At 43.8% G+C, this 26,949-nt stretch overlaps 1 protein-coding gene, 10 non-coding genes and 5 pseudogenes across 11 annotated transcripts; all 16 read right to left on the bottom strand.

Moving 5' to 3' along the window:
- Positions 1-2,436: 2,436 nt before the first annotated feature.
- Positions 2,437-2,611, bottom strand: LOC124450152 (annotated as a pseudogene).
- Positions 2,612-3,447: 836 nt separating this feature from the next.
- LOC124449870 lies at positions 3,448-3,611 on the bottom strand. Its single transcript, XR_006949635.1, has one exon. It is a non-coding gene; the product is annotated as a U1 spliceosomal RNA (small nuclear RNA).
- A 347-nt stretch (positions 3,612-3,958) lies between these two features.
- LOC124450117 lies at positions 3,959-4,140 on the bottom strand (annotated as a pseudogene).
- Positions 4,141-8,677: 4,537 nt separating this feature from the next.
- LOC124450161 lies at positions 8,678-8,854 on the bottom strand (annotated as a pseudogene).
- An 833-nt stretch (positions 8,855-9,687) lies between these two features.
- Positions 9,688-9,851, bottom strand: LOC124449871. Its single transcript, XR_006949636.1, has one exon. It is a non-coding gene; the product is annotated as a U1 spliceosomal RNA (small nuclear RNA).
- Positions 9,852-10,198: 347 nt separating this feature from the next.
- LOC124450098 lies at positions 10,199-10,380 on the bottom strand (annotated as a pseudogene).
- A 4,995-nt stretch (positions 10,381-15,375) lies between these two features.
- On the bottom strand, positions 15,376-15,550 carry LOC124450154 (annotated as a pseudogene).
- An 835-nt stretch (positions 15,551-16,385) lies between these two features.
- Positions 16,386-16,549, bottom strand: LOC124449873. Its single transcript, XR_006949638.1, has one exon. It is a non-coding gene; the product is annotated as a U1 spliceosomal RNA (small nuclear RNA).
- A 351-nt stretch (positions 16,550-16,900) lies between these two features.
- LOC124450006 lies at positions 16,901-17,092 on the bottom strand. The gene has a single exon (XR_006949768.1). It is a non-coding gene; the product is annotated as a U2 spliceosomal RNA (small nuclear RNA).
- Positions 17,093-17,927: 835 nt separating this feature from the next.
- Positions 17,928-18,091, bottom strand: LOC124449874. Its single transcript, XR_006949639.1, has one exon. It is a non-coding gene; the product is annotated as a U1 spliceosomal RNA (small nuclear RNA).
- A 351-nt stretch (positions 18,092-18,442) lies between these two features.
- On the bottom strand, positions 18,443-18,634 carry LOC124450007. Its single transcript, XR_006949770.1, has one exon. It is a non-coding gene; the product is annotated as a U2 spliceosomal RNA (small nuclear RNA).
- An 831-nt stretch (positions 18,635-19,465) lies between these two features.
- On the bottom strand, positions 19,466-19,628 carry LOC124449933. The gene has a single exon (XR_006949697.1). It is a non-coding gene; the product is annotated as a U1 spliceosomal RNA (small nuclear RNA).
- Positions 19,629-19,970: 342 nt separating this feature from the next.
- LOC124450008 lies at positions 19,971-20,162 on the bottom strand. The gene has a single exon (XR_006949771.1). It is a non-coding gene; the product is annotated as a U2 spliceosomal RNA (small nuclear RNA).
- An 832-nt stretch (positions 20,163-20,994) lies between these two features.
- Positions 20,995-21,158, bottom strand: LOC124449875. Its single transcript, XR_006949640.1, has one exon. It is a non-coding gene; the product is annotated as a U1 spliceosomal RNA (small nuclear RNA).
- A 343-nt stretch (positions 21,159-21,501) lies between these two features.
- Positions 21,502-21,685, bottom strand: LOC124450124. The gene has a single exon (XR_006949868.1). It is a non-coding gene; the product is annotated as a U2 spliceosomal RNA (small nuclear RNA).
- A 3,032-nt stretch (positions 21,686-24,717) lies between these two features.
- On the bottom strand, positions 24,718-25,992 carry LOC124449162 (mucin-2-like). The gene has a single exon (XM_047000112.1). The coding sequence runs from the start codon at positions 25,990-25,992 to the stop codon at positions 24,718-24,720; it is 1,275 nt and encodes a 424-aa protein (XP_046856068.1).
- Between the last annotated feature and the right edge of the window lie 957 nt (positions 25,993-26,949).

Below are 26,949 nucleotides of genomic sequence, written 5' to 3' on the forward strand. Positions count from 1 at the left end.
TTGGATTGTTTAGTCTTTTCCATCTGGAAGAAGAATTTTGTTGGTTTTTCCCCTTCCTCAGTCCATGTTACCCTACTACGTATCTTTATTCCTTCGATTCTCTCTCTGGCGATGTTGTCTAGTCTTTCCTTCGTGTCATTTATCAAGTTCAGGTTTTTGTCGTGTGCTGTCTGTAGTTCGTTTAGTCTTGACTGTAGTTGCTTTTCTTGTCTCTCTTTGTTGCTGCTTTTTTCTTCGTCGTATATTGTTTCGTGAAATCTCTTATAGCACTTTTCAGTTGGTCCCACCATGCTAGCAATGTGTCATTCGTATCTTTATGAGAGAGTCTTAATATACTTCGTATTGTGCTGCAATAATTGCTGTCTGTTAGTAAATCGTTATTAAATTTCCAAATACCTTTTCCTCTGAGATTATTTTCCATTACTTTAGCTTTTAGGACAACAGCAGTGTGGTCCGAAAAAGGGCAAGCGATGTAAAATGTGTCTCGGTAAACTTTATCTTGAGTGTACCATCTATCTAGTCTACTCCCTCTTGATAGGTCTGCCGTATGCCACGTGAAGATTCTCTTATTTGGGTTTTTTGTCCTCCAACAATCCTTTATCTCATTTATAGATGCAAAACTTTTCAGTTCACTGATTCCTGCTGTGCCTCCATTGGGATTCCCTCCCATCCTGTCTATCTCCGCATTTTCCACACAGTTAAAATCTCCACCTAGTATAAAGTTTACATGACCTGTCTTATATGTGTGTAGTGTGTTAAAGAAATCTCTTCTTTCCCTAATCAGATTGGGTGCATATACATTCATAATGTTTATCTCCTGATTTTCCACCTGTATTTTTGTGCATATGACACGTCCTTCATTGTCTTGTTTGATTTCTGTTATTTCCCCATGAAAGAGAGGGTGAAGTAAATTCCCACTCCTCTGCTAAAGTTTGTCCCTGGATTTAAAGCTGTTTTCCCTTTCCATTGTCTTGTCCATATCTCCCCATCTTCTACCTTGTTCAGATGTGTTTCTTGTATTAGATATATGTCTGCTCTTCTGTTTTCCAAAAAGTCAAAAATTTTAGCTCTTTTGTGTTTTCCGGATATTCCGTTCACGTTTAAAGTCATTATCTTAATGTCTGTCATTGAGAAGTTAGTTGTAAACTAATCGACTACGACCTCCCGCTGTTACTATGGAGGGTTTTGGTTTCTTTTTCTTTCGTCTTTTAGAGGAGGGCGATTGTTCTACACTAGGTTTTACGTATACTGTAGCTCCCTCAGGTGTTTCTCCGGTTTTCTGTTTCTTTTGTGGGCAATCGACTGTTTCTTTCGTTTCCTTGGTCTTAGACTGTTCTTCATCCGTGTTTTGCTCGTTGTCACTTGGTGCTTCGTTTACCATGGCTTGTTCGTTTTCATTTGTATCTTGGTTCTCTTGTTCTTTGTCATTGTTGTCTTTCATTTCGTTTTGTTGTTGGATCTCTTCTTGGTTAGCTTCTCCCCAGTTGCCTTCGCCTTCATATTCCTCATTAAAGGCTCCTCCCCATGCGTTGTCTCTTGTGGTTTTCTCCGTTTCACTCATCGTTTCGTCTTCGTCCTGTCGTTCAACATGATTGTCATGTGTCTCGTTGATCTCCTCGTTATGGTATCGTTCAAACTAGGAAAAGATTTCTTATATTGCGGGCATTCAGATTGTTCATGTCCTTTCTCGTGACATATGAAGCATCTTCGCTCAGGACATTGCCCCTTTGTATGATCAGGGCTACCGCAAATACGGCAAACTCGGCCTGCTGTGCAATCTTTTGCCTCGTGTCCCGTCTGTCCACAATTTCGGCAAGTTTTAGTTTGCCCTGTGTATGATGTGCGTACGTGGTGGCGTCCAGCATAAATAAAAGACGGAATGGGTCGTGTCAGCTTTGAAAAGATGGCAGTTTTAACTCCCGTTTTAATACCGATTGTCCGGTCAAAGTCCTCGCGTATATCGATCAGTTGACCGTGAACTTCCAGCGCTTGTTTCAAAATATTAATATTTGTATCGATCGGGTAACCAAAAATTTTAACATAGGTGTTCTTGGGTCGACTATAAATGTCATTACTTAATAATTTATATGTCTTGTCATATAATTCAAACTCTTTGTTTACATATTTTTGTCGCGTTCCTCGATTATAGAATACGACAAACCACGTGGTTTTTGAACGACACTCGAGACCTTCGATTTCATCGCGGCTAATCCCGCTATTTACCAAGCTTTCAAAAAGCTGTATACGAACTGGCGTTGGACCACCTACCGTAGATTCTTCTGGTAGCTCCAAATTTGCTTGTAACGATCTTGGTCTTGCCATAATTAAGAAAATAACCGCCGAAGCGGATATTCTCGTCCAGACAAAACAACGCGCTACGGCGTGGCGATTATATTTTTGCCGATATCTTCGCTTTTATTCGCTCAAATTCACTGAAAAAAGTACTAAAATGATCTTGGATTACTTAGTCGTTTGATTTTACATCAATTGACTCAGTAACATCGCTTTTAATACGATAATTTTCCGAATTTTTCGAGAGCTCGTGTCACCGGAAATGTTCAGATAAGAACAGATACTACACTTGATCTTAGCCAAAAGGCCGAGAAGCGATACAGAAGAAGAGCTTTCGCCATTTTTTCACTCTACAAGTTGCATGAGAAACACACGGTTCTATTGTATCTTTTCGCGTAGAAATCATGCAACAAATGAAAAAAATCAAGCAGTACGGATAACGAAGGAATCATCCTTTACTACAATCGTCATGTCAAGCGTTCTTTCTAATCCAATGTACACCTGTTCGTAAAGAAGAACATGTTTGAAAATTCGCGCGTAATGCCGCGAAATGCGATCGTTTCATATGACGTAGGAAGCACGCGATGTCTGTCGCGAACTTGCTGCAGACGTGCTTTCTCATTGTAAAACAAACGCTTTGTGCTTGTGGGCGATAATGATTCGCATTGTATGCAAGTGCTGCAATGTCAACAAGGTCATGCTTCATGAAATCGGCAGACAAGCAGCTCAATGAACGAATTTTACACTACGAGCCGTTAAATGTCAGTGATACATAGAAATAATTACTATAAAAAGCTAAACAAACGTACGACTAAGTAAGAAAAACGTTCGCAATGCAATTTCATTACTGTTAACGTCGACGATACATATTATAATTTGTATATTTTCATAATGTATATGCCGTCCGTCAAAATATACACACACGCCGGCCGTTTACGTCGTTGTTAAGTACAAGTAATTTATGTCAAATACAAGTAATTTATTCTTGCTAATAGATGATATAAATTTCTCCTGCATCTCGCTATGCATTTTGGGATAGGTCAGTAAAAAATTTGGCAGCATGCAACCTAACCCCGAACGAACAACGAATTTATATATCGTGTTCTATTTTATTTGTTCTTTTTCTCCGCTTCTTCCTCCCATCGTGAGAAACGAAGGGGACGAGCGCGAACGCAGGTCCCCACTACCAGAAATTATACGCTCGAGTTACCCACGTTAGGGGTAATCGCAGGAGTCAACCCAGTCGAAGTGCAATGAAAGGGCCTCATCCTGAGAGGACCTCCTAGCTGATCAAGGTGCCTCTCGCGTCAGGTAAGTATGCTCGAACGACGCACGGCGAGCATACTTTGTACGCGAACGTACGCTCGGTGCGACACGGTTGCACCCTCCCTTTACTTTTCACTACTTTTGCACTTGCAACTTACCGTCTGACGGCCTTTATTGTCTTCCTTTCCGACGACGACGACGTCTTTTCGTCTTTCGCCGACTCTGTCGAAAAGAGACGTATGTTAGTTAATTAGTTAAATGTTAAACGGTTCGTTTCTCGGTTAGTTAGTTAGTTAGTTAGTTACAGACAAAATAAATTCGCTTTGCTATTTGATTTGCTGGCTGTTTTGTTTGTTTTTTTTTTCTTTTGTTTAAAGTAAATGTGTTTCCCTTCCGCGAAGGGAAATGGGCCGAACTCGGAGGTAGTGCAATACCGAGACAACCCGTGGCCAGGGCGAAGCAAGCTCCAATCCCATGGCCGATATCCAAAAATCAGTTTAATATAAGAGTCGGGCATTGCCCGACATATCAGATATTAAGCTGATAAGAACAGAAATTTGTTTATTCATATTGAAAAGTTACACAAGAGGTAAAATTATTTACATGGTAAAGATAAGGAGTACTATTGACATAGTGGTGGAATTTTAGGGTATAGAATACATCGTATTACTATGGTTGTATTAGTAGATATATAATATATTAGTGTATGTAAATTTAACCTAAGGTTCGCATAAATTTGATAAAGCAAAAGATAAAAGAAAAATAGAGAAAGTTTAGGTGAGGCCATATTTCACATGATCGTAGTATATGTCTGCTGAGCCACGGATGACATCGGTGCAGCACAGCTTTCTGAAGAGGGATTTATAGTTGTTGGACATGTTCAGTTTTGACAGGACAACTTCGTTGTTGGGATGCCAAGCACCGAGAGAGCCGATAACAAAGCCATGAACGCTACAGGATTTACCGGTAGATTGGAAGTAGCGTTTGACGTGTTCGTACTTTGTTATTTTGTGGAAGTCAGCGGTTGACAGCGCATCAGTACCGTTCTCAAACGGGCAAGTTACGTCGATGATGGTGACATTGTTCCCGTCTTCAATAACTATGTCTGGTCTACATTCATCTTCAATGCCGTCGACTTGTTGGTCAACTTTGATTGTGCCCGATCTTGTTGCATTAACCAGTCTATCGACTATTTGATCATGTCTTTACGGATGTTGACCATGTTTGTGTTACAGTGGTTGAGAATATGAGGTAAGGTTTCTGAGGTGTCATGGCATTTTCGCACGATGATGATGTGTTGTTCCATTTGGATTTATTTTGGTTAACTGGAACCACATTTAGTCTTGCCTTATGTATGAACCTCCAATCGCTAAATCTCATGTTTAGACCATTGTTAAGGAATTTTGAGCCATTGCCAAAGCAGTCTCTGTTGAGCGTGGAAGCTACCTTGCCTTGATCAGGGAGGTTCAATAGTTTGGTGCTTGAGATGTTTTGCACGTGTTGATGTAAGAATGCAGAGGCAGCTTTGGCTGTACAAGGGCCTTTGTTAGTTGAAAAGATGGCAGGTTGATCATTTGGTGGTACAGCGAAAGTTATGTTTAGATTCCTGCAGGCATTTCGAGTTCTAGTCCAAAGAGAGTGCGTGCGATATCGGATAACGTCCTTGTGGAAGCAACCAGTTGTTGATCCAGACAGGAAGTCTTTAATTAGGGCAGGCGAAGGGTCCGATCTACTGGCAAAACTGACTGTACGTAGTATTTCTTGTTTAGCGATATTCGCAACAGTTTTGTCAGAAGAGCTGAGCATTTTTATTGCCTGGACAACAGTCTGGACGTCAACTTCAGCGGCCGGGTCTTGAAGGCCAAGTCCTCCTGATTTTATGGAAGAGAAGATGTAGTGTGTGGTGGCTCTAAGAGGGAGGTTACATATTGATCTGACCACTTCGATTAATTTCTTACGGTAGTTTATTAAGGATGCTTTCTTTGGTTCTCCTGCACGTAGGGCATAAGTTAGACATGGTTGGATGAATGTTTTAATCATGTCCAGTTTTTGCCACGGAGCAAGAAGAGAATTGTTGATACATTCAAGATCACGGCAGAGATTATCGGTAAGGTTCTGGATTGAAGAGAAGTCTCTAATTAGGCCAATTGGAATGCCAAGGTATCTATAGTGCTCTTCTTCGGCTAGGTGTGGAATTTGTTTATCTTGGACAATGAATGTGGAAGGTTGTATATTACCGATCACTCTTTTACTGTAGGTGATGGCTAGTGAGGCACATTTGTCAGGTCTAAATTCCAAACCAATTGTATAGGCTAGGTTGGATGCACTGTTTAGGAGAGACTGGAGTTGATATTCATTCTTTGCTAAGACAACAAGGTCATCAGCATAGGCAAGAACCGAGATTTCTAGTGGTGTTTTACCCAATTGATGGTTTTAGAAGTAATACCTCGAATTATTTCGATGCAGAGAGAATATTTGACTCCAGCGAGGATCGGGATAGGTTTTGTGTTCCCATTCGACGTGATGATTGTGGTTGTGGCGTCCTTGTAGATGCTTATGATAAGTTCCACAAGTGAGTTAGGGACGCCAAGATGTTTCAGGGTTGTAGATATTACGTTGTGTGGTACACTTCCAAAAGCATTCTTGAGGTCAAGCCAAGCCAGGTAGATGTTCTTCTGGTGCCGTTTTGCATCAAGAATGAGAGATTGAAGGATGAATGTGTGTTCATAGCACCCTTCGTTTGGTCTAGCACTTTTTTGTGAGTCAGATAGGAGACCGTTGTCGATGGAGAATGAGACCAATCTCGATGCAATTATGCTCGTAAGGAGTTTGTAGACGCAGCTCATCAGAGCAATTGGGCGGAAGTTAGAGACACAACTTGCATCACCCTTTTTGTGTATTAATATGGTATTGGACTCCTTCCATTGCGCAGGGATGTTGCGATCAGTGAGACATCGGTTGAAGATTTTAGCGAGGATCTCTCCTTTGGGGTCTATTGATCTTAGGTGCTTGTACTGTATTTTGTCTGAACCCGGGGAAGAGTTAGACATGGTCTTAAGTTTTTTAGCTACCTCATCGGGTGATATCAGTGAGTCGAGGTTGTGGCCACATTCTATCTGGGGGACAAGCTCAGTTAGCAGATTAGATAGGGCATCCGTATCGCACGATTTATCGTCAAATACTTCAGTGAAGAATTGTTCGGCCTCAGTAACGGTGCCAGAATATGTAGGGCTCGTGTTATCAAGAATTGAGCGGGCAGCCTTCTTCTTAGAGAGTTTGTACATGGTTTGAATTTTGCGTGCTTTTATTGGGTCGAATGCGATAGATCTTCTGTTAATGTTTACTCTCTTGGCAGACGGACGATTTGGCGGCTTTGGGGCCTTTATATTGTTCTTATTAGGGTTGGTGACGGTAATAATTTCTTCAGTGAATTTAGTAATCAGGAGAAAAATTCCTCCCGTTGTTGTGGAGGAGAAGTGAACAGATCCATTTCCACTGGTTGAGAGTCCACAACAAGTAGTGTTGTGTTAGTTGGGGTTGAGATCGATGGATGATATGGTTTTTTGGTGTTTGAGGAATGAGTTTGAATAATGGGAGGTGGGTCGTCTTCAGATGGAGCCTTAGGGCTGTCTGATAACGAAGGGTTAGTTGTGTTGTGAGTAGGAGTGAAGTGTAGTTGTGTTTGGCAGTTAGATTGTGATCTAGGTTCGAATACATTATTGTGTAATGAAAGGTCGAGGGTGTAGGGAGAGGAGAGGGTGTAATAGTGGGTTTTGGTGTTATTTGTGATGAGGTGAGAAGTGATACAACTGGTGGCTTATATGGTTTGGTTGGGTTTGTGAGGATAAGTGGAATTTTGATGTGTGGTGTTAGTGTGATGATGGGATGTGATTTTATGTGTGAGTGTGATGTTTGGATGTTGTCTAGGTTTGACTGGGGCTGTGTTAGTGATGGTCGGGGAATGTGGTAAATTAGTGATGTCAGTTAGCATGTCTGTAGTGATGGGACTTTGGTTAAGTGTATTAATGTTGCGAGATAAAAGGGTGGGTGAATTCATGTATATGGGAGATGAATCAGTGATTGGTTGTGACTTAGCCTTGGGCCGTTTTGGAGTGATTGTTTTATGGTGTTTTGTCCTTTGGTTTACGTATGAGTAGACAGGTGTGGGTGTGTTGGGGTATTTGTCTTTGGAGCCAATGTTGTGTTCTCTCTTACAATGGACACCAGCACCTTTTGCTGTAGGAAAGTATTTATTGCATATGATGCACATTGCAGAGGCGTCGATGTTGATGTGTGCATGTTTTGATTTAAAATGACGAGTTAGATTATTATAGGAACCAATGAGAGTGTCACACAGGCAGCAGTGAAATTGTTTTCCTTCAGGGAAGGTTCTGACGATAGAAACAGACTTGCAATCCGATGGAATGACTGGCTCGTGTTTTTTGGCAATGTGGACTCCCAGTCCATGTTGGTCAGTTGTGGTAAATTCACAGTGATTGCATTGAAAGTTCATGTTATCGGGGTGGCTGCACATACTCGCGATTAGAAAAACGATAGCAACGGAGATAAGCCAGTATAATGATGTAGAATAAGATGGGAATTCCCTGGTTGTGATCGCATCGATATATGCAAATTTCGGATTTTTAAATTCGTAACCGTAGCAACCGATATACAAACTGCAACGGGCCTTTCTTTTCAGATGTACTGTGAAACGACGATAATCTCCGTTTTTATACTTCGAAGAAGATCTTGATCAATGATATGATGACGATAAAGCAGGATTTAAGGTAAAAATTATATAGATTCCAATAAATCTTGAAGAAAAACGGCGATTTCGTTTATAACGCGCGGTGTTTTAAATTCCGTCGTTGAGATAATGTACTCACGCAACAAATAAAAAAACGTTGATTCTCCACAAGTACAGCACGTATAGTTGCCAAACTTTCCAGAATTGTTGAGAAATTGCCAAGGAATCTTCTTGTATAAATTCCAGGCGGTAAAACTTTATGAAAACTCCAAAAACTTGAACGAAGTAATTCCCGTTAGTTGAATTAATTAAAATTGCTGTCAATCCAAACTTCGTGATAAAAAACAAAAATTTCTTCTTTAATACGATGTCCAGGTGAAAAATAAACTTTATGACAAGAAAGATAACAACTTTATCTATATTTTGATACCAAAATTAATAGGAAAATGTAGAGTTTAACTACAAAATTTTCCAAAACCTAGAGCGAAAAATTGTGCGTACCGGCGCATGCAACTACACTTGATCTTAGCCAAAAGGCCGAGAAGCGATACAGAAGAAGAGCTTTCGCCATTTTTCACTCTACAAGTTGCATGAGAAACACACGGTTCTATTGTATCTTTTCGCGTAGAAATCATGCAACAAATGAAAAATCAAGCAGTACGGATAACGAAGGAATCATCCTTTACTACAATCGTCATGTCAAGCGTTCTTTCTAATCCAATGTACACCTGTTCGTAAAGAAGAACATGTTTGAAAATTCGCGCGTAATGCCGCGAAATGCGATCGTTTCATATGACGTAGGAAGCACGCGATGTCTGTCGCGAACTTGCTGCAGACGTGCTTTCTCATTGTAAAACAAACGCTTTGTGCTTGTGGGCGATAATGATTCGCATTGTATGCAAGTGCTGCAATGTCAACAAGGTCATGCTTCATGAAATCGGCAGACAAGCAGCTCAATGAACGAATTTTACACTACGAGCCGTTAAATGTCAGTGATACATAGAAATAATTACTATAAAAAGCTAAACAAACGTACGACTAAGTAAGAAAAACGTTCGCAATGCAATTTCATTACTGTTAACGTCGACGATACATATTATAATTTGTATATTTTCATAATGTATATGCCGTCCGTCAAAATATACACACACGCCGGCCGTTTACGTCGTTGTTAAGTACAAGTAATTTATGTCAAATACAAGTAATTTATTCTTGCTAATAGATGATATAAATTTCTCCTGCATCTCGCTATGCATTTTGGGATAGGTCAGTAAAAAATTTGGCAGCATGCAACCTAACCCCGAACGAACAACGAATTTATATATCGTGTTCTATTTTATTTGTTCTTTTTCTCCGCTTCTTCCTCCCATCGTGAGAAACGAAGGGGACGAGCGCGAACGCAGGTCCCCACTACCAGAAATTATACGCTCGAGTTACCCACGTTAGGGGTAATCGCAGGAGTCAACCCAGTCGAAGTGCAATGAAAGGGCCTCATCCTGAGAGGACCTCCTAGCTGATCAAGGTGCCTCTCGCGTCAGGTAAGTATGCTCGAACGACGCACGGCGAGCATACTTTGTACGCGAACGTACGCTCGGTGCGACACGGTTGCACCCTCCCTTTACTTTTCACTACTTTTGCACTTGCAACTTACCGTCTGACGGCCTTTATTGTCTTCCTTTCCGACGACGACGACGTCTTTTCGTCTTTCGCCGACTCTGTCGAAAAGAGACGTATGTTAGTTAATTAGTTAAATGTTAAACGGTTCGTTTCTCGGTTAGTTAGTTAGTTAGTTAGTTACAGACAAAATAAATTCGCTTTGCTATTTGATTTGCTGGCTGTTTTGTTTGTTTTTTTTTTCTTTTGTTTAAAGTAAATGTGTTTCCCTTCCGCGAAGGGAAATGGGCCGAACTCGGAGGTAGTGCAATACCGAGACAACCCGTGGCCAGGGCGAAGCAAGCTCCAATCCCATGGCCGATATCCAAAAATCAGTTTAATATAAGAGTCGGGCATTGCCCGACATATCAGATATTAAGCTGATAAGAACAGATCGTTAAAATTTATTCAGAAAAAGCAATTAATTATTTACAAGGTATTAGTTGTTACTATTAAAGCAAGTTATATACAGAACTGATCATGCGTAGATATATAATGATAACGAAGTTAATAGACTTGATAAGAATGAAAGAAAAAAGAAGAGAAAAAGGTAAGTAATCATGGATGGGATGAGGTAAATAGGTTGTAAGTAAGCTAGTTACATTAGGGGTAGGGATGAAATTAGTAGGATGTGACTTTTACGCACTGGGGTATAGGGTTAGAGGTGTTTTTGACTATTTACAAATGTATATATATATATATATTAACAGTTTATTATTTGTCTTTTAAGAGAGTTTGTAGTTTCGTCTCACCATGGAGACGAGCTGCCAATATGTTTGTAATAAATGTCCGCGGATCCCTGAATAGCGTCCGTACAACAAAGCTTCCTGAACAGGGATTTGTAGGATTTTGACATCCGTAGAGCTTTCATGACTTTTTCGTTGTTAGGATGCCAGGTTCCGAGTGCACCGACAACGAAGGCAAATAGATCGCATTGGGAACCTTTCTGACGGTAGTAGTGAACGACATTTTGGTATTTTTGAAGTTTATCGTGCTCAGCGTTTACGAGAGCGTCTTCACCGTTTTCAAATGGGCAGGTAACGTCTATAATTGTTACCTTGTTGTCTTCCGTTATGACAATATCTGGGCGACATTGGCTCTCTAGGCCGGGGATGGTTTTGTCGAGGTCTACTTCGCCATATCTTATCGAGTTAGCGAGTCTATCAACTAGCTTGTTGTGTCGCTTTCTAATGTCGACCATGTTGGCATCGCAGTGACAGAGGACATGTGGTAAGGTTTCCGCCTGGTCTTTACATACACGGCAAGAAGGACAACAGTCAGACCAACGAGCTTTATTTTGGTTTGTTGGAACGACGTTGAGTCTTGCACGGTGAATGAATCTCCAGTCACGGAAACGCAAATTTAATCCGGTGTAGTGCCACGATGAGTTGTTGGCGTGTGGATCTTGGATCATTGATCGAGCAACTTTGCCTTGGTCAGGTAAAGTAGTTACTTCCGTAGCTTCGGCGTCTTGTAGGGCTCTGTGAAGGAAAGAAGAAGCGGCTTTTGCTGGACAGGGACCTTTGCCGTTGATGGATATAGTCGGCGGGCCTGCAGGAGGTACTTTAAAGGTGACATTTAGTCTCCTGCATGCAGATCGTGTCCTTGTCCATAGCGAGTGTGTTCTATACCTGATTTTATCCGGGTGAAAATTCCCTGTCATTGAACCCGATAAGAAGTCTTGCGTTAATGAAGGAGACGGGTTCGTCTGGGCGGCAAAAGCGACAGTTCGGGCAAGTTCTCCTCTGGCTACACCAGACACGAATTTATCGTCGGAGGCAAGCATTTTCATGGCTTGGACTATTGTCTGGACGTCTGCCTCTGTTCTTGGATCTTGGAAACCAAGGCCACCGACTGACTTGGAAGCGAAGATTATGTGTGATGTAGCTCGTTGCGGGAGATGGCAAATGTTCCTTATGGTTTCAATAAGTTTTCTCCGATAATCGGCTAGTGCAGATTTGTTCGGTTCACCCGCACGGAGGGCGAAGGTGAGAGCAGGTTGAATAAACGTACGAATCATATCTAACTTTTGCCATGGTGCAAGTAGAGATTTCTGAATGCGATCTAAGTCGGTACAGATTTGTCCTACGATGGTATCGATGGAGTTTACGTCTCGGAGCATGCCGATCGGCACACCAAGGTAGCGATAGTGGTCGTGTTCCAATAGAGCTGGCATCGAGTTCCCTTGAATGTTGTACCGGTGGGTTGAATGTTATCGTCCCTCTCCTCCCATATGTGAGGCTGATGGATGCACATTTATCAGGGCGGAAAGTAAGGCCTAGTATGTTCGCTGTATCTCCTGCCGTTGATAGAAGAGACTGTAGCTTATTTTCGGTTTTGGCAATTAATACGAGATCGTCAGCGTAGGCTAAAACTGAGATGTCATTGTTATAGTGCTTGACTGGCCCAATAGTTGCGCCGGTGGAAGCAGTTGCACGGATTATAACTTCGATGCAAAGGTTAAAGATTATCGGAGATAGAGGGCAGCCTTGTTTAACACCTGCAAGGATTGGAATTTGTGATGTAAGACCACTTGTTGTTGAGACTTCCGTTGAGGCGTCAGTGTATATGTTTTGGATGAGGTTGACTATGGAGGAAGGTATGCCCAGGTGTGAGAGAGTTGTTGTGATGACTGAGTGGGGAACACTTCCGAAGGCATTCTTTAAGTCTAACCATGAGACAAATAAATTTTTCTGGTGACGTTTAGCATCCAAAACGAGGGATTGTAGAATGAAGGTGTGTTCATAACATCCCTCGCATGGCCTAGCGCTTTTTTGGGCAGGAGATAGTATGTTGTTCTCAATTGAGAATGAGACTATACGGTTTGCTATGACACTCGTGAATAGTTTGTATATACAACTCATCATGGCAATCGGGCGAAAATTTGAGATATTGCTGGCGTCACCTTTTTTATGAATCAATATTGTCTTAGAAGCTTTCCATGTGGCCGGTACATCGTCAGCATGCAAGCAGCGGTTGAAAATTTTGACAAGGATTTTACCTTTGGGATCTACGAGCCTCAGGTGGCGATATTCTATACGATCGGCACCAGGGGACGAGTTTGAAAGGGCGCGTAGTTTTTTCTCTATTTCTTCAGACGTGATGTCATCATCTAATGTGTTGTCAATGGGGCCCGAGGGAACAAACTCCGATAGTTTCTCTTGTAGTAGGTTAGAGTTCACGCTTTTTTCAGAGAATGCCTCTCGAAAGAAAGAGTCGGCAGCGTCTACGCTTCCAGAGTACGGTGGTTTGTTGTCGGTGATTACTTTCCGTGCTGCTCTCTTTTTAGAGATCCTATAGAGGGTTTGAATTCTTCGTGCTTCGCGTGGGTTGTACTGCAGTGGCTGTCGGTTAACGTTTATAGGGCGATTGGATGGTCTAGCAGTATCACGGGCCTTAGGGATGTTATTGGTCAAGTTTCCGTTATTCTTACAATAGTTCCAAAGCTCCTCTGTAAATTCATTACAGTCATTGGTGAATTGTGACCAGTCCGAGTCCCTGGTGAATGTTTCTGACCATTTTGTTTTTAATGATAGGAGAGCATCGTCGGCCTGGTTTGGTGTTGTGGGTGTGTCTGAGTGGTGTAAGACATTGTTGTGTCTGGTGTTGTCAGGTTGTGAAGCCGGTGGTATGGTGGGCTGAAGGTGAGATTCGTGAAGAGATGAGGTGGGAGAAGTGTCTTGAGAGGTTGTGTTGTCTTCTGTTGTGTCTGTGTAAGAGTCGTCTGCATCTGTTACCCATGGTGTATCGTTGAGTGGTGGAAGGTGTGTCCGTTTGGGGAGTCAGAAGTTGTATTATCATATGTATTGTTACTTGGTATAGTGTCGTTTTGGGTAAGGAGTAAAGTATGTTGTACAGTGTCGTTTTGTGTAGGAGGTAGAGATTGTTGTACAGTGGAAGGAGGAGATGTTATTTCTGGCATAGGTTGTATTTGGTCGGGAAGTAAGCTAGGCAGTGATTCAGTGATAGAGGTGGGTAGTCTTGGAGACTCAGGTTGTGGGGTTGTTGATAGTTGTTTGTGTGGTGTTGATTTGGACTTGGTGTTGTTGGTTTTTTGTTGTTTTGATGTCGTGGAAGGCCTTGGTGAGACTTGGGTGAATGTCGATGGGTGTCTGATGGCACGTGTGTTTCTTTTCAGGCCTCGCGATTGTCTCGATATGGGTGGTGTGGGATGGCTGATGGATGGTGGTGTGGTCTGAGGTGACTCATTATGAATTGAAGTATGAGTTGGAGTGCTTATTTGTGAATCGTGGTATTCCACAAATGATATAATGGGTTCAACGGGTGGTGGGTTAAGCGTGAATGTGGATGGAAGTTTGTGTGATCGTTTCAGGTGGACTCCCGCGCCTTTTGTGGAGTCAAAAGGGGTGTCACATATGGTGCATATACATGATGTATTCAGAGGTATTTGGGGGTGTGATGTGAGGCAATGTCTGCGGAAGTTAGCTAGTGAGCCTATAATTGTGCCGCAGATACAACAGTAAAACGATTTCCCTTTGGGGTACTCTGCAACCACATTAATTGACTTAATGTTATCGTCAATACAGCGTGGGTGTTTTTTGACACGGTGTAAGCTGAGTCTACTCTGTACATGTGTTACAAAATCGCAGTCGTTACAGTGGAGTAATTGTGAACAATTTTCCGTTGAGTTCGAGTCCGAGTTGTCCATCATTTGTTCTTATTTGCGGGGCTTTGCCGTTGTAAGCTATTGGGACATATCGCGTCGTCTGTTGATGGGGTCGACGATGTTTGATCGAGTTGTTGTTTTAAGTGTAAAACGCGCGGCAGGATATATTAAGGAAGATCCTTGTGTATCTTAGACGGTATAGTTGATTGGCTGTTACTAAGCAGCTTAAGGGATTGTAGACTAGGATGGGGAATTCCCTGATGGTTTTTGCATCGGTTATATGCAAATTTCAGATTAAACAGCCGTCACCGTAGCAACCGATATACAAGATGCAACGGTCTTTTCCCTTCAGTTCTGCTATGATGCTGCAATAAAACGACAATAATCTCCGCTTTTATACTTCGGAGAGGATCTTGGTTAACGCTATGATGACCCAATGAGCAGGATATAAGGTAAAAATTATATAAGTTCCAGTATATCTTGAGGAAAACGGCGATTCCGTTTATAGCGCACTATATTTCAAATTCTGACGTTGAGAAGGTGTATTCACGCAACAAATAGAAAAACGTTGATTCTCCAAAAGTATAGTACGTATAGTTACCAAACTTTCCAAATATGTTGAGAAATTGCCAAGGAATCTTCTTATATAAATTCCCAGCCGTGGAACTTTAGGATAACTCCGAAAACTTGATCGTAGTAATTCCCGTTGATTGAATAAATTAAAATCTGCTGTCACTCCAAACTTCGTGATAAAAAACCAAAATTTCTTCGTTGATACGTTGTCCAGAGGAAAAATGAATATTATAACAAGAAAGATGACAACTTTATCTATATTTTGATATCAAAATTATTACGAAAATGTAGAGTTTAACTACAAAATTTTCCAAAAAACCTAGAGCGAAAAATTGTGCGTACCGGGCGTACTGCTACTACACTTGATCTTGGCCAAAAGGCCGAGAAGCGATACAGAAGAAGAGCTTTCGCCATTTTTTCACTCTACAAGTTGCATGAGAAACACACGGTTCTATTGTATCTTTTCGCGTAGAAATCATGCAACAAATGAAAAAAATCAAGCAGTACGGATAACGAAGGAATCATCCTTTACTACAATCGTCATGTCAAGCGTTCTTTCTAATCCAATGTACACCTGTTCGTAAAGAAGAACATGTTTGAAAATTCGCGCGTAATGCCGCGAAATGCGATCGTTTCATATGACGTAGGAAGCACGCGATGTCTGTCGCGAACTTGCTGCAGACGTGCTTTCTCATTGTAAAACAAACGCTTTGTGCTTGTGGGCGATAATGATTCGCATTGTATGCAAGTGCTGCAATGTCAACAAGGTCATGCTTCATGAAATCGGCAGACAAGCAGCTCAATGAACGAATTTTACACTACGAGCCGTTAAATGTCAGTGATACATAGAAATAATTACTATAAAAGCTAAACAAACGTACGACTAAGTAAGAAAAACGTTCGCAATGCAATTTCATTACTGTTAACGTCGACGATACATATTATAATTTGTATATTTTCATAATGTATATGCCGTCCGTCAAAATATACACACACGCCGGCCGTTTACGTCGTTGTTAAGTACAAGTAATTTATGTCAAATACAAGTAATTTATTCTTGCTAATAGATGATATAAATTTCTCCTGCATCTCGCTATGCATTTTGGGATAGGTCAGTAAAAAATTTGGCAGCATGCAACCTAACCCCGAACGAACAACGAATTTATATATCGTGTTCTATTTTATTTGTTCTTTTTCTCCGCTTCTTCCTCCCATCGTGAGAAACGAAGGGGACGAGCGCGAACGCAGGTCCCCACTACCAGAAATTATACGCTCGAGTTACCCACGTTAGGGGTAATCGCAGGAGTCAACCCAGTCGAAGTGCAATGAAAGGGCCTCATCCTGAGAGGACCTCCTAGCTGATCAAGGTGCCTCTCGCGTCAGGTAAGTATGCTCGAACGACGCACGGCGAGCATACTTTGTACGCGAACGTACGCTCGGTGCGACACGGTTGCACCCCCTCCCTTTACTTTTTCACTACTTTTTGCACTTGCAACTTACCGTCTGACGGCCTTTATTGTCTTCCTTTCCGACGACGACGACGTCTTTTCGTCTTTCGCCGACTCTGTCGAAAAGAGACGTATGTTAGTTAATTAGTTAAATGTTAAACGGTTCGTTTCTCGGTTAGTTAGTTAGTTAGTTAGTTACAGACAAAATAAATTCGCTTTGCTATTTGATTTGCTGGCTGTTTTGTTTGTTTTTTTTTTCTTTTGTTTAAAGTAAATGTGTTTCCCTTCCGCGAAGGGAAATGGGCCGAACTCGGAGGTAGTGCAATACCGAGACAACCCGTGGCCAGGGCGAAGCAAGCTCCAATCCCATGGCCGATATCCAAAAATCAGTTTAATATAAGAGTCGGGCATTGCCCGACATATCAGATATTAAGCTGATAAGAACAGATACTACACTTGATCTTAGCCAAAAGGCCGAGAAGCGATACAGAAGAAGAGCTTTCGCCATTTTTTCACTCTACAAGTTGCATGAGAAACACACGGTTCTATTGTATCTTTTCGCGTAGAAATCATGCAACAAATGAAAAAAATCAAGCAGTACGGATAACGAAGGAATCATCCTTTACTACAATCGTCATGTCAAGCGTTCTTTCTAATCCAATGTACACCTGTTCGTAAAGAAGAACATGTTTGAAAATTCGCGCGTAATGCCGCGAAATGCGATCGTTTCATATGACGTAGGAAGCACGCGATGTCTGTCGCGAACTTGCTGCAGACGTGCTTTCTCATTGTAAAACAAACGCTTTGTGCTTGTGGGCGATAATGATTCGCATTGTATGCAAGTGCTGCAATGTCAACAAGGTCATGCTTCATGAAATCGGCAGACAAGCAGCTCAATGAACGAATTTTACACTACGAGCCGTTAAATGTCAGTGATACATAGAAATAATTACTATAAAAGCTAAACAAACGTACGACTAAGTAAGAAAAACGTTCGCAATGCAATTTCATTACTGTTAACGTCGACGATACATATTATAATTTGTATATTTTCATAATGTATATGCCGTCCGTCAAAATATACACACACGCCGGCCGTTTACGTCGTTGTTAAGTACAAGTAATTTATGTCAAATACAAGTAATTTATTCTTGCTAATAGATGATATAAATTTCTCCTGCATCTCGCTATGCATTTTGGGATAGGTCAGTAAAAAATTTGGCAGCATGCAACCTAACCCCGAACGAACAACGAATTTATATATCGTGTTCTATTTTATTTGTTCTTTTTCTCCGCTTCTTCCTCCCATCGTGAGAAACGAAGGGGACGAGCGCGAACGCAGGTCCCCACTACCAGAAATTATACGCTCGAGTTACCCACGTTAGGGGTAATCGCAGGAGTCAACCCAGTCGAAGTGCAATGAAAGGGCCTCATCCTGAGAGGACCTCCTAGCTGATCAAGGTGCCTCTCGCGTCAGGTAAGTATGCTCGAACGACGCACGGCGAGCATACTTTGTACGCGAACGTACGCTCGGTGCGACACGGTTGCACCCCCTCCCTTTACTTTTTCACTACTTTTTGCACTTGCAACTTACCGTCTGACGGCCTTTATTGTCTTCCTTTCCGACGACGACGACGTCTTTTCGTCTTTCGCCGACTCTGTCGAAAAGAGACGTATGTTAGTTAATTAGTTAAATGTTAAACGGTTCGTTTCTCGGTTAGTTAGTTAGTTAGTTAGTTACAGACAAAATAAATTCGCTTTGCTATTTGATTTGCTGGCTGTTTTGTTTGTTTTTTTTTTCTTTTGTTTAAAGTAAATGTGTTTCCCTTCCGCGAAGGGAAATGGGCCGAACTCGGAGGTAGTGCAATACCGAGACAACCCGTGGCCAGGGCGAAGCAAGCTCCAATCCCATGGCCGATATCCAAAAATCAGTTTAATATAAGAGTCGGGCATTGCCCGACATATCAGATATTAAGCTGATAAGAACAGATACTACACTTGATCTTAGCCAAAAGGCCGAGAAGCGATACAGAAGAAGAGCTTTCGCCATTTTTTCACTCTACAAGTTGCATGAGAAACACACGGTTCTATTGTATCTTTTCGCGTAGAAATCATGCAACAAATGAAAAAAAATCAAGCAGTACGGATAACGAAGGAATCATCCTTTACTACAATCGTCATGTCAAGCGTTCTTTCTAATCCAATGTACACCTGTTCGTAAAGAAGAACATGTTTGAAAATTCGCGCGTAATGCCGCGAAATGCGATCGTTTCATATGACGTAGGAAGCACGCGATGTCTGTCGCGAACTTGCTGCAGACGTGCTTTCTCATTGTAAAACAAACGCTTTGTGCTTGTGGGCGATAATGATTCGCATTGTATGCAAGTGCTGCAATGTCAACAAGGTCATGCTTCATGAAATCGGCAGACAAGCAGCTCAATGAACGAATTTTACACTACGAGCCGTTAAATGTCAGTGATACATAGAAATAATTACTATAAAAGCTAAACAAACGTACGACTAAGTAAGAAAAACGTTCGCAATGCAATTTCATTACTGTTAACGTCGACGATACATATTATAATTTGTATATTTTCATAATGTATATGCCGTCCGTCAAAATATACACACGCCGGCCGTTTACGTCGTTGTTAAGTACAAGTAATTTATGTCAAATACAAGTAATTTATTCTTGCTAATAGATGATATAAATTTCTCCTGCATCTCGCTATGCATTTTGGGATAGGTCAGTAAAAATTTGGCAGCATGCAACCTAACCCCGAACGAACAACGAATTTATATATCGTGTTCTATTTTATTTGTTCTTTTCTCCGCTTCTTCCTCCCATCGTGAGAAACGAAGGGACGAGCGCGAACGCAGGTCCCCACTACCAGAAATTATACGCTCGAGTTACCCACGTTAGGGTAATCGCAGGAGTCAACCCAGTCGAAGTGCAATGAAAGGGCCTCATCCTGAGAGGACCTCCTAGCTGATCAAGGTGCCTCTCGCGTCAGGTAAGTATGCTCGAACGACGCACGGCGAGCATACTTTGTACGCGAACGTACGCTCGGTGCGACACGGTTGCACCCTCCCTTTACTTTTCACTACTTTTGCACTTGCAACTTACCGTCTGACGGCCTTTATTGTCTTCCTTTCCGACGACGACGACGTCTTTTCGTCTTTCGCCGACTCTGTCGAAAAGAGACGTATGTTAGTTAATTAGTTAAATGTTAAACGGTTCGTTTCTCGGTTAGTTAGTTAGTTAGTTAGTTACAGACAAAATAAATTCGCTTTGCTATTTGATTTGCTGGCTGTTTTGTTTGTTTTTTTCTTTGTTTAAAGTAAATGTGTTTCCTTCCGCGAAGGGAAATGGGCCGAACTCGGAGGTAGTGCAATACCGAGACAACCCGTGGCCAGGGCGAAGCAAGCTCCAATCCCATGGCCGATATCCAAAAATCAGTTTAATATAAGAGTCGGGCATTGCCCGACATATCAGATATTAAGCTGATAAGAACAGATACTACACTTGATCTTAGCCAAAAGGCCGAGAAGCGATACAGAAGAAGAGCTTTCGCCATTTTTCACTCTACAAGTTGCATGAGAAACACACGGTTCTATTGTATCTTTTCGCGTAGAAATCATGCAACAAATGAAAAAAATCAAGCAGTACGGATAACGAAGGAATCATCCTTTACTACAATCGTCATGTCAAGCGTTCTTTCTAATCCAATGTACACCTGTTCGTAAAGAAGAACATGTTTGAAAATTCGCGCGTAATGCCGCGAAATGCGATCGTTTCATATGACGTAGGAAGCACGCGATGTCTGTCGCGAACTTGCTGCAGACGTGCTTTCTCATTGTAAAACAAACGCTTTGTGCTTGTGGGCGATAATGATTCGCATTGTATGCAAGTGCTGCAATGTCAACAAGGTCATGCTTCATGAAATCGGCAGACAAGCAGCTCAATGAACGAATTTTACACTACGAGCCGTTAAATGTCAGTGATACATAGAAATAATTACTATAAAAGCTAAACAAACGTACGACTAAGTAAGAAAAACGTTCGCAATGCAATTTCATTACTGTTAACGTCGACGATACATATTATAATTTGTATATTTTCATAATGTATATGCCGTCCGTCAAAATATACACACACGCCGGCCGTTTACGTCGTTGTTAAGTACAAGTAATTTATGTCAAATACAAGTAATTTATTCTTGCTAATAGATGATATAAATTTCTCCTGCATCTCGCTATGCATTTTGGGATAGGTCAGTAAAAATTTGGCAGCATGCAACCTAACCCCGAACGAACAACGAATTTATATATCGTGTTCTATTTTATTTGTTCTTTTCTCCGCTTCTTCCTCCCATCGTGAGAAACGAAGGGGACGAGCGCGAACGCAGGTCCCCACTACCAGAAATTATACGCTCGAGTTACCCACGTTAGGGGTAATCGCAGGAGTCAACCCAGTCGAAGTGCAATGAAAGGGCCTCATCCTGAGAGGACCTCCTAGCTGATCAAGGTGCCTCTCGCGTCAGGTAAGTATGCTCGAACGACGCACGGCGAGCATACTTTGTACGCGAACGTACGCTCGGTGCGACACGGTTGCACCCTCCCTTTACTTTTCACTACTTTTGCACTTGCAACTTACCGTCTGACGGCCTTTATTGTCTTCCTTTCCGACGACGACGACGTCTTTTCGTCTTTCGCCGACTCTGTCGAAAAGAGACGTATGTTAGTTAATTAGTTAAATGTTAAACGGTTCGTTTCTCGGTTAGTTAGTTAGTTAGTTAGTTACAGACAAAATAAATTCGCTTTGCTATTTGATTTGCTGGCTGTTTTGTTTGTTTTTTTTTTTGTTTAAAGTAAATGTGTTTCCCTTCCGCGAAGGGAAATGGGCCGAACTCGGAGGTAGTGCAATACCGAGACAACCCGTGGCCAGGGCGAAGCAAGCTCCAATCCCATGGCCGATATCCAAAAATCAGTTTAATATAAGAGTCGGGCATTGCCCGACATATCAGATATTAAGCTGATAAGAACAGAGTTCTTATCAGTTAATTTATTTAAAATTATGGGCACAGTTACAACAATCAATATGTACAACAATGATTTCATGCAAAAAATACGATAGGAAAGAGAATAAGTATAGTAAAAGGTAAGTATAAGATTAAAACAATATAAGAAAGGTAGAAAATAGAAGGTGATGTGGGTGGTGATGGTTGTAGAAAGGGTGAATTGGGATGATGCGAAAAGGAAGAGGGACCCCCGATATAAATGAACCCAAATATGTACAGCAAAAGACCACTATGGATACAGATATTTACAACTATGTATATTGTTCATATATGTGACAATGTTCAGTTGGATGGCTGCAGCTCATCCATCGTTGGAGCTGCGTCGTCACAGCCTAGGTGCTGTCTGTATATGTTTGTGGATCCGCGGATGGCATCGGTGCAACAAAGTTTTCGGAATAGATTTTTGTACCGGCGAGTCATCCCCATCCTGACACACAGATATTCATTTGGGCGGTACCAGGAACCGAGAGCACCAATAACGAAGGGGATCACTTGGCATTGCCTGCCCGATTCGATGAAGTGGCGCTTGAGGGGCTCATATTTCGTAATTTTCTGCTGAGCAGCCTCGGCCAGCGCGTTTTCATCGTTATCGAACGGACAGGCGACGTCGATGATGAGGACTTCGTTATCCTCTTCAATTATGATATCCGGGCGAAGTCGGAGTCCCGAACCCTGTACGGCGCGGTCTGTTGTGATCTCTCCAAATCTCGTTGCGTTGAGTAGGCGATTGACAAGGAGGTTGTGGCGATCTCGAATTTGCACCATCGACGGGCGGCAGTGGCAGATGACGTGTGGGAGTGTCTCAGGTTGGAGGCAGTGGCGGCATGTGGGTAGAGCGTGTGAGAATCTGCTCTTGTGGGCGTTGAGGGGCAGGACGTTGAGCCTGGCACGATGAATGAACCTCCAGTCTTTAAATCGGATATTGAGGCCATTCATGTGCCAGCTCGAGCCATTACCATAGACGTCGTCCACAAGGCAGCGGGCAACTTTCCCTGGTCCGGAGTGATGTGAGGGTGTCGGCGTGGCGTTGTTGTGATAGGCGATGGAGGAATAGGGAGATCTGCTTAGTTGACTTTGTCAGATTCATCTGCAGAAATGGTGGGTGGATCATTGTCGGTGAAGTGGATGGTGACGTGTTGGCGGCGGCATGCTTTACAACGCGGACCAGAGGGAAGAATGTGATGAGTAAAGTGTTTTGAGGCGGGGTCGTGAGCGGAGAGGTATTTTGTGATGAGGTCTGCGGTGGGGTTGGATTGCGTGGTTTGGCGGACGAATGATCGAAGGTCCTCCCGTGCGATGGTGCGAACATTTGCGTCGTTGGAAGCCAGGATACGGACGGCCTGGACGATGGCTTGGTTGTCGCATTCCACGTCTGGATCCTGCAAGCCCAGACCGCCAGCCTTCTTTGCTGCGAAGAAATAGCTCTGCGTAGCTCGAGTGGGAAGATTGCAGATCTCACGCAGCACCCGGACGAGCAGCGAACGGTATTCACTCAATGATTTTTTCAGAGGATCACCCGCCCGGAGTGCATACGTGAGGCAAGGTTGCACGAACGTCCGAATAGCATCCAGTTTCTGCCAAGGTGCTAGAAGTGAGTTGTTGATAGCGTGTAAGTCATGGATGAGGCGTGGGATGATGGATGGGATGTCGTCGATGTTGTGGATCACACCTATCGGCACCCCTAAATAACGATACGATTGTTCGTTTTCGAGAGCCGGTAGGTGATCACCGTGAAGATGAAAGTCGTGGCGGTCGGTCCAGAGGCGTCGTCTACCGTCGGACGTGAGATAGAGGGTGGCACACTTGTCTGGTCGGAATTCGAATCCTAGCACCGAGGCAGAGTCAGCAGCAGCGTCCAGAAGCAGCTGGAGCGTCTTCGGAGTCCGCGCCACGAGAACGAGATCGTCAGCGTACGCAAGGCAGGAGACAGTTCGATTTTGGAATTTGCACACCCCAGCCCTTTGCGTCTGCGCCCTGTCCTTGACCGAGCGAAGGATTAGCTCGAGACAGAGGTTGAACACAATAGGGCTGAGGGGGCATCCTTGTTTCACGCCAGCATGGACAGGGATGGATTCGGTTCTTCCGCCAGGTGTGAGGATGGTTGTGGATGCACCAGCATAAGCGTTCATGATGAGTGCAACCATGTCTGGAGGAACACCAACGTGCAGAAGGGACGAGCGGATGACCTGGTGCGACACACTGCCGGCGCACGGAGATCAAGCCAGCGATGCACAATTTCTGCTTTCGGGCGGGCATCGGCAACAATTGACTTGAGCATGAAAGTGTGTTCGTAACAACCTTCGAGGGTCTAGCACTCTTTGCTCGTCCGAGAGGATCCCGTGTCGATGCTCCACCTTGTTAGCGCTTTGGCGAGCACTCCCATGAACAGCTTATACATGGTTGACATGAGGGCGATGGGGCGGAAGTTGGTGATGTCGCTGTCATCACCCTTTTTGTAGATGAGGATGGTGACAGCTTCTTTCCACGGTTGTGGCACGTCGCGTTCATGGTGGCAACGGGTGAATATGAGATGGAGGATGGCGGCGGTGGGATCAACTTTCTTGAGGTGTGAGTATTCGCATTTGTCCATGCCAGGTGCTGTGTTGACTGATGAGCTGAGTTTTGCTGCTATTTCTGCTTGACGGTTCGGCATATCCTGTCTGATATTGGATCGTCACGCGCGGTGGGGTGAATTTTGGAGGTGCTTTGAGGATGGTGGTGTTAGTATGTTTTTCCTCGAAGGATGTTGTGAAGTGGTGCTCGGCGTCATCGATGGTGCCAGTGAAGATGGTATTGTTATTCTCCAGGATCTTACGTGCCGCTCGTTTTTTGGAGTGGTAGTATAGACCCTGGAGGCGTCGGGCTTCGGTGGGGTCGAATGATTGGATGTGACGCCCTTGTGGTGGGCGATGTGAGGAGGTGGGTTGGCGGTCGGTTGGCTTTGGTTTGTGGCGAGAGTTGGATGACCTGTTGAGATGTATGGCAAGTTCGCGGGCAGCGGTGGCGAAGTCAGTGCAGTGTTGGGTGAAGTCAGCCCAGGAGGAGTCTTGTGAATGTAGACCGCCATTTCTCTGAAGAGGAGAAGGGTGGTCTGGTCGTCAGTGGATGGAGGTTGTTCTTCGTTGTAGAAGCCATCAACACCATCTTCATCATCAGAGGGGTGCCTGGGGTCGTGTCGGGTGGTGGAATACGGTCCGGCTCACGTGGGCCGAGGTTGGTGCGACGGGATGTTATCGTCGGCAAGTCGGCCAGGTTGGATGTTGATGAAGAAGTTGGTGTTGGTGGGCTAAGTGGTTCGGTGGGTGGTGGGGTGAGTGATACGGCGGGTGGTGGGAGGGGGTCGCAGGATGAGTTGTGTGAGGTTCGTCGTTGGCGGTAGTGTGGGTTAGTCTGCTTGGAAATTGGGATGGGCGGTGCGATGTCTTGCGTGCGGTGATCATGGCTGTGTTCGGTGGGTTGAAATGTGGAGGGAGGTTGAGGGCTACTGGAGGTATTACCCCGAATCTCCATGAGGCGTTGGAGAGCAGTAGCTGCGCATTTGTCCCCCAGAGAGGAGCCGGGTGAAGTCCCTGTGCTGCAGGTGGATGGTGACAGCAAGTTATCTTCACCGGCCACTACACCTGGGGTGTTTGTAGATATGTCAGCGGCAGGTGATGGTGGAGATGGTGGAATGTCCTCTGCGACGAGTGCACGTAGGTGGGAGATTTGGGTGTTGATGGATGCGAGAAGTGATTTGCGTTGGTCATTGGTTGGGTGGTGTGTGATGCCATGGATGAGGGAACGTGGGGTGAAGTTGTCGGTGGGGTCTTCTGGAGTAGGTTCGGGTTCATCCAGGGTTAGTGGTGGTGATGAATTGGGGCTGGGATGGTACAGTGAGAGGGCGTCGTCCGGGATGGGTGGAGTAGTGTGGCCAGGAGTTGGTTGGATGTTGTCAGGTGGTGCCAACTGCGAGGCGTCTTGCGTGGAGAGGCTGTGTTCTGGGGATGGGGCAGAAAACAGCGGCGGCGATGAGAGTGGTGGGGTGAATGTTGATGGGATTGAGGCGGTGGAGGGGGCAGGCGTGGGGGATGGGTCAGCTTGGGATAAGGTTTGTTGGTTGGTGGGAGTGGGTGTTCTTGAGTGGGTCGGTGGTGAGCTTTGGTTCAGGGGGACAGGTTCAAGGGGGCCAGGTGTGAAGAGAGGAGTGGAGGAAGTAGGTTGTGGCGGGGTGGCTCTGTGGAGGTAGCCATGGATTGTAGGAAGAGGATTGGGGTGTGGGTGGAAGTGAGTTTTGAGAGTTGTGGGGGAGGGTGGAAAACAGCCCATGGGGCAACAGAGGTCTTGGGCATGGACTGTGGTGGAGTATGTGCTTGATGGTGAGGTGCTGTAGGTGGAATTCTCGGTGGTGAGAGTAGTAGTCTCTGGGTGATTGGATCGATGGTAGGTTGAGGTGGAGTGAAAGGCGATTGTTGCTTGTGGGAGTGTCGATGAGCTTGCATGTGTTGGTGGGATTGGGGTCAATGTATGTTGCAAAGACCGCAGAGGTGGGAGACTACTAACTCATGTTGAGGGTGGTTCTTCGAAAAATGTGTTGCCAGGTTACGTATACCAGCAACTTGTCTGCTGACATACGTACAACCTCGGTATGGGCAGCGGATGTCTTGTGGATGGATGTCGACACGATACGTGGCTTTGCAGCGTTGGGCTGTCGTCATATTTGGGAGTCCCATGGTGAGCGGTACGCCAGTGTTCTGCCAGTGGCCCACGGGTCTTGAACCATTTCATGCAATATACACATGTGGGCATTTTGGGGCCCACACGGGGAAGAAATGGACAACAAAACACAAAATTTTATTATTACCGCTAAAATGCGCGTACGCGAGCGCAAAATGCAAGTAAGGCAGTTCGAATGAATATATAAGAAACGCGTCGAAATGGCAGAAAAATTGTTAGGAGTGCACAGAATGTTTCAATGTAATCGCTGCACGAATAATAATAGTTTAGTGTTTTAAATTAACGCACGTAGAATTTGGCGCGATAAAATTGGCGCGTAGATAGAATGGCGCGTAGATAGAATTGGCGCGATAAAATTGGCGCGAGATAAAATTGGCGCGAGATAAATTGGCGCAGACAAAATTGGCGCACGGACAAAATTGGCGCGTAGACGAAATTGGCACGCGGCGAAAAGTGATGCACGTGGATGTCTTGGGTAATTAGACCCTCGCAGTGTAATCGATAAAAATAGTGCGGGATTAGTAGAATATCGCACTTAAAACGTTCAAA

Source organism: Xenia sp. Carnegie-2017, unplaced genomic scaffold (genome assembly GCF_021976095.1).
Source record: "Xenia sp. Carnegie-2017 unplaced genomic scaffold, XeniaSp_v1 HiC_scaffold_23, whole genome shotgun sequence".
In the NCBI taxonomy this organism is placed as follows: Eukaryota; Metazoa; Cnidaria; class Anthozoa; order Malacalcyonacea; family Xeniidae; genus Xenia; species Xenia sp. Carnegie-2017.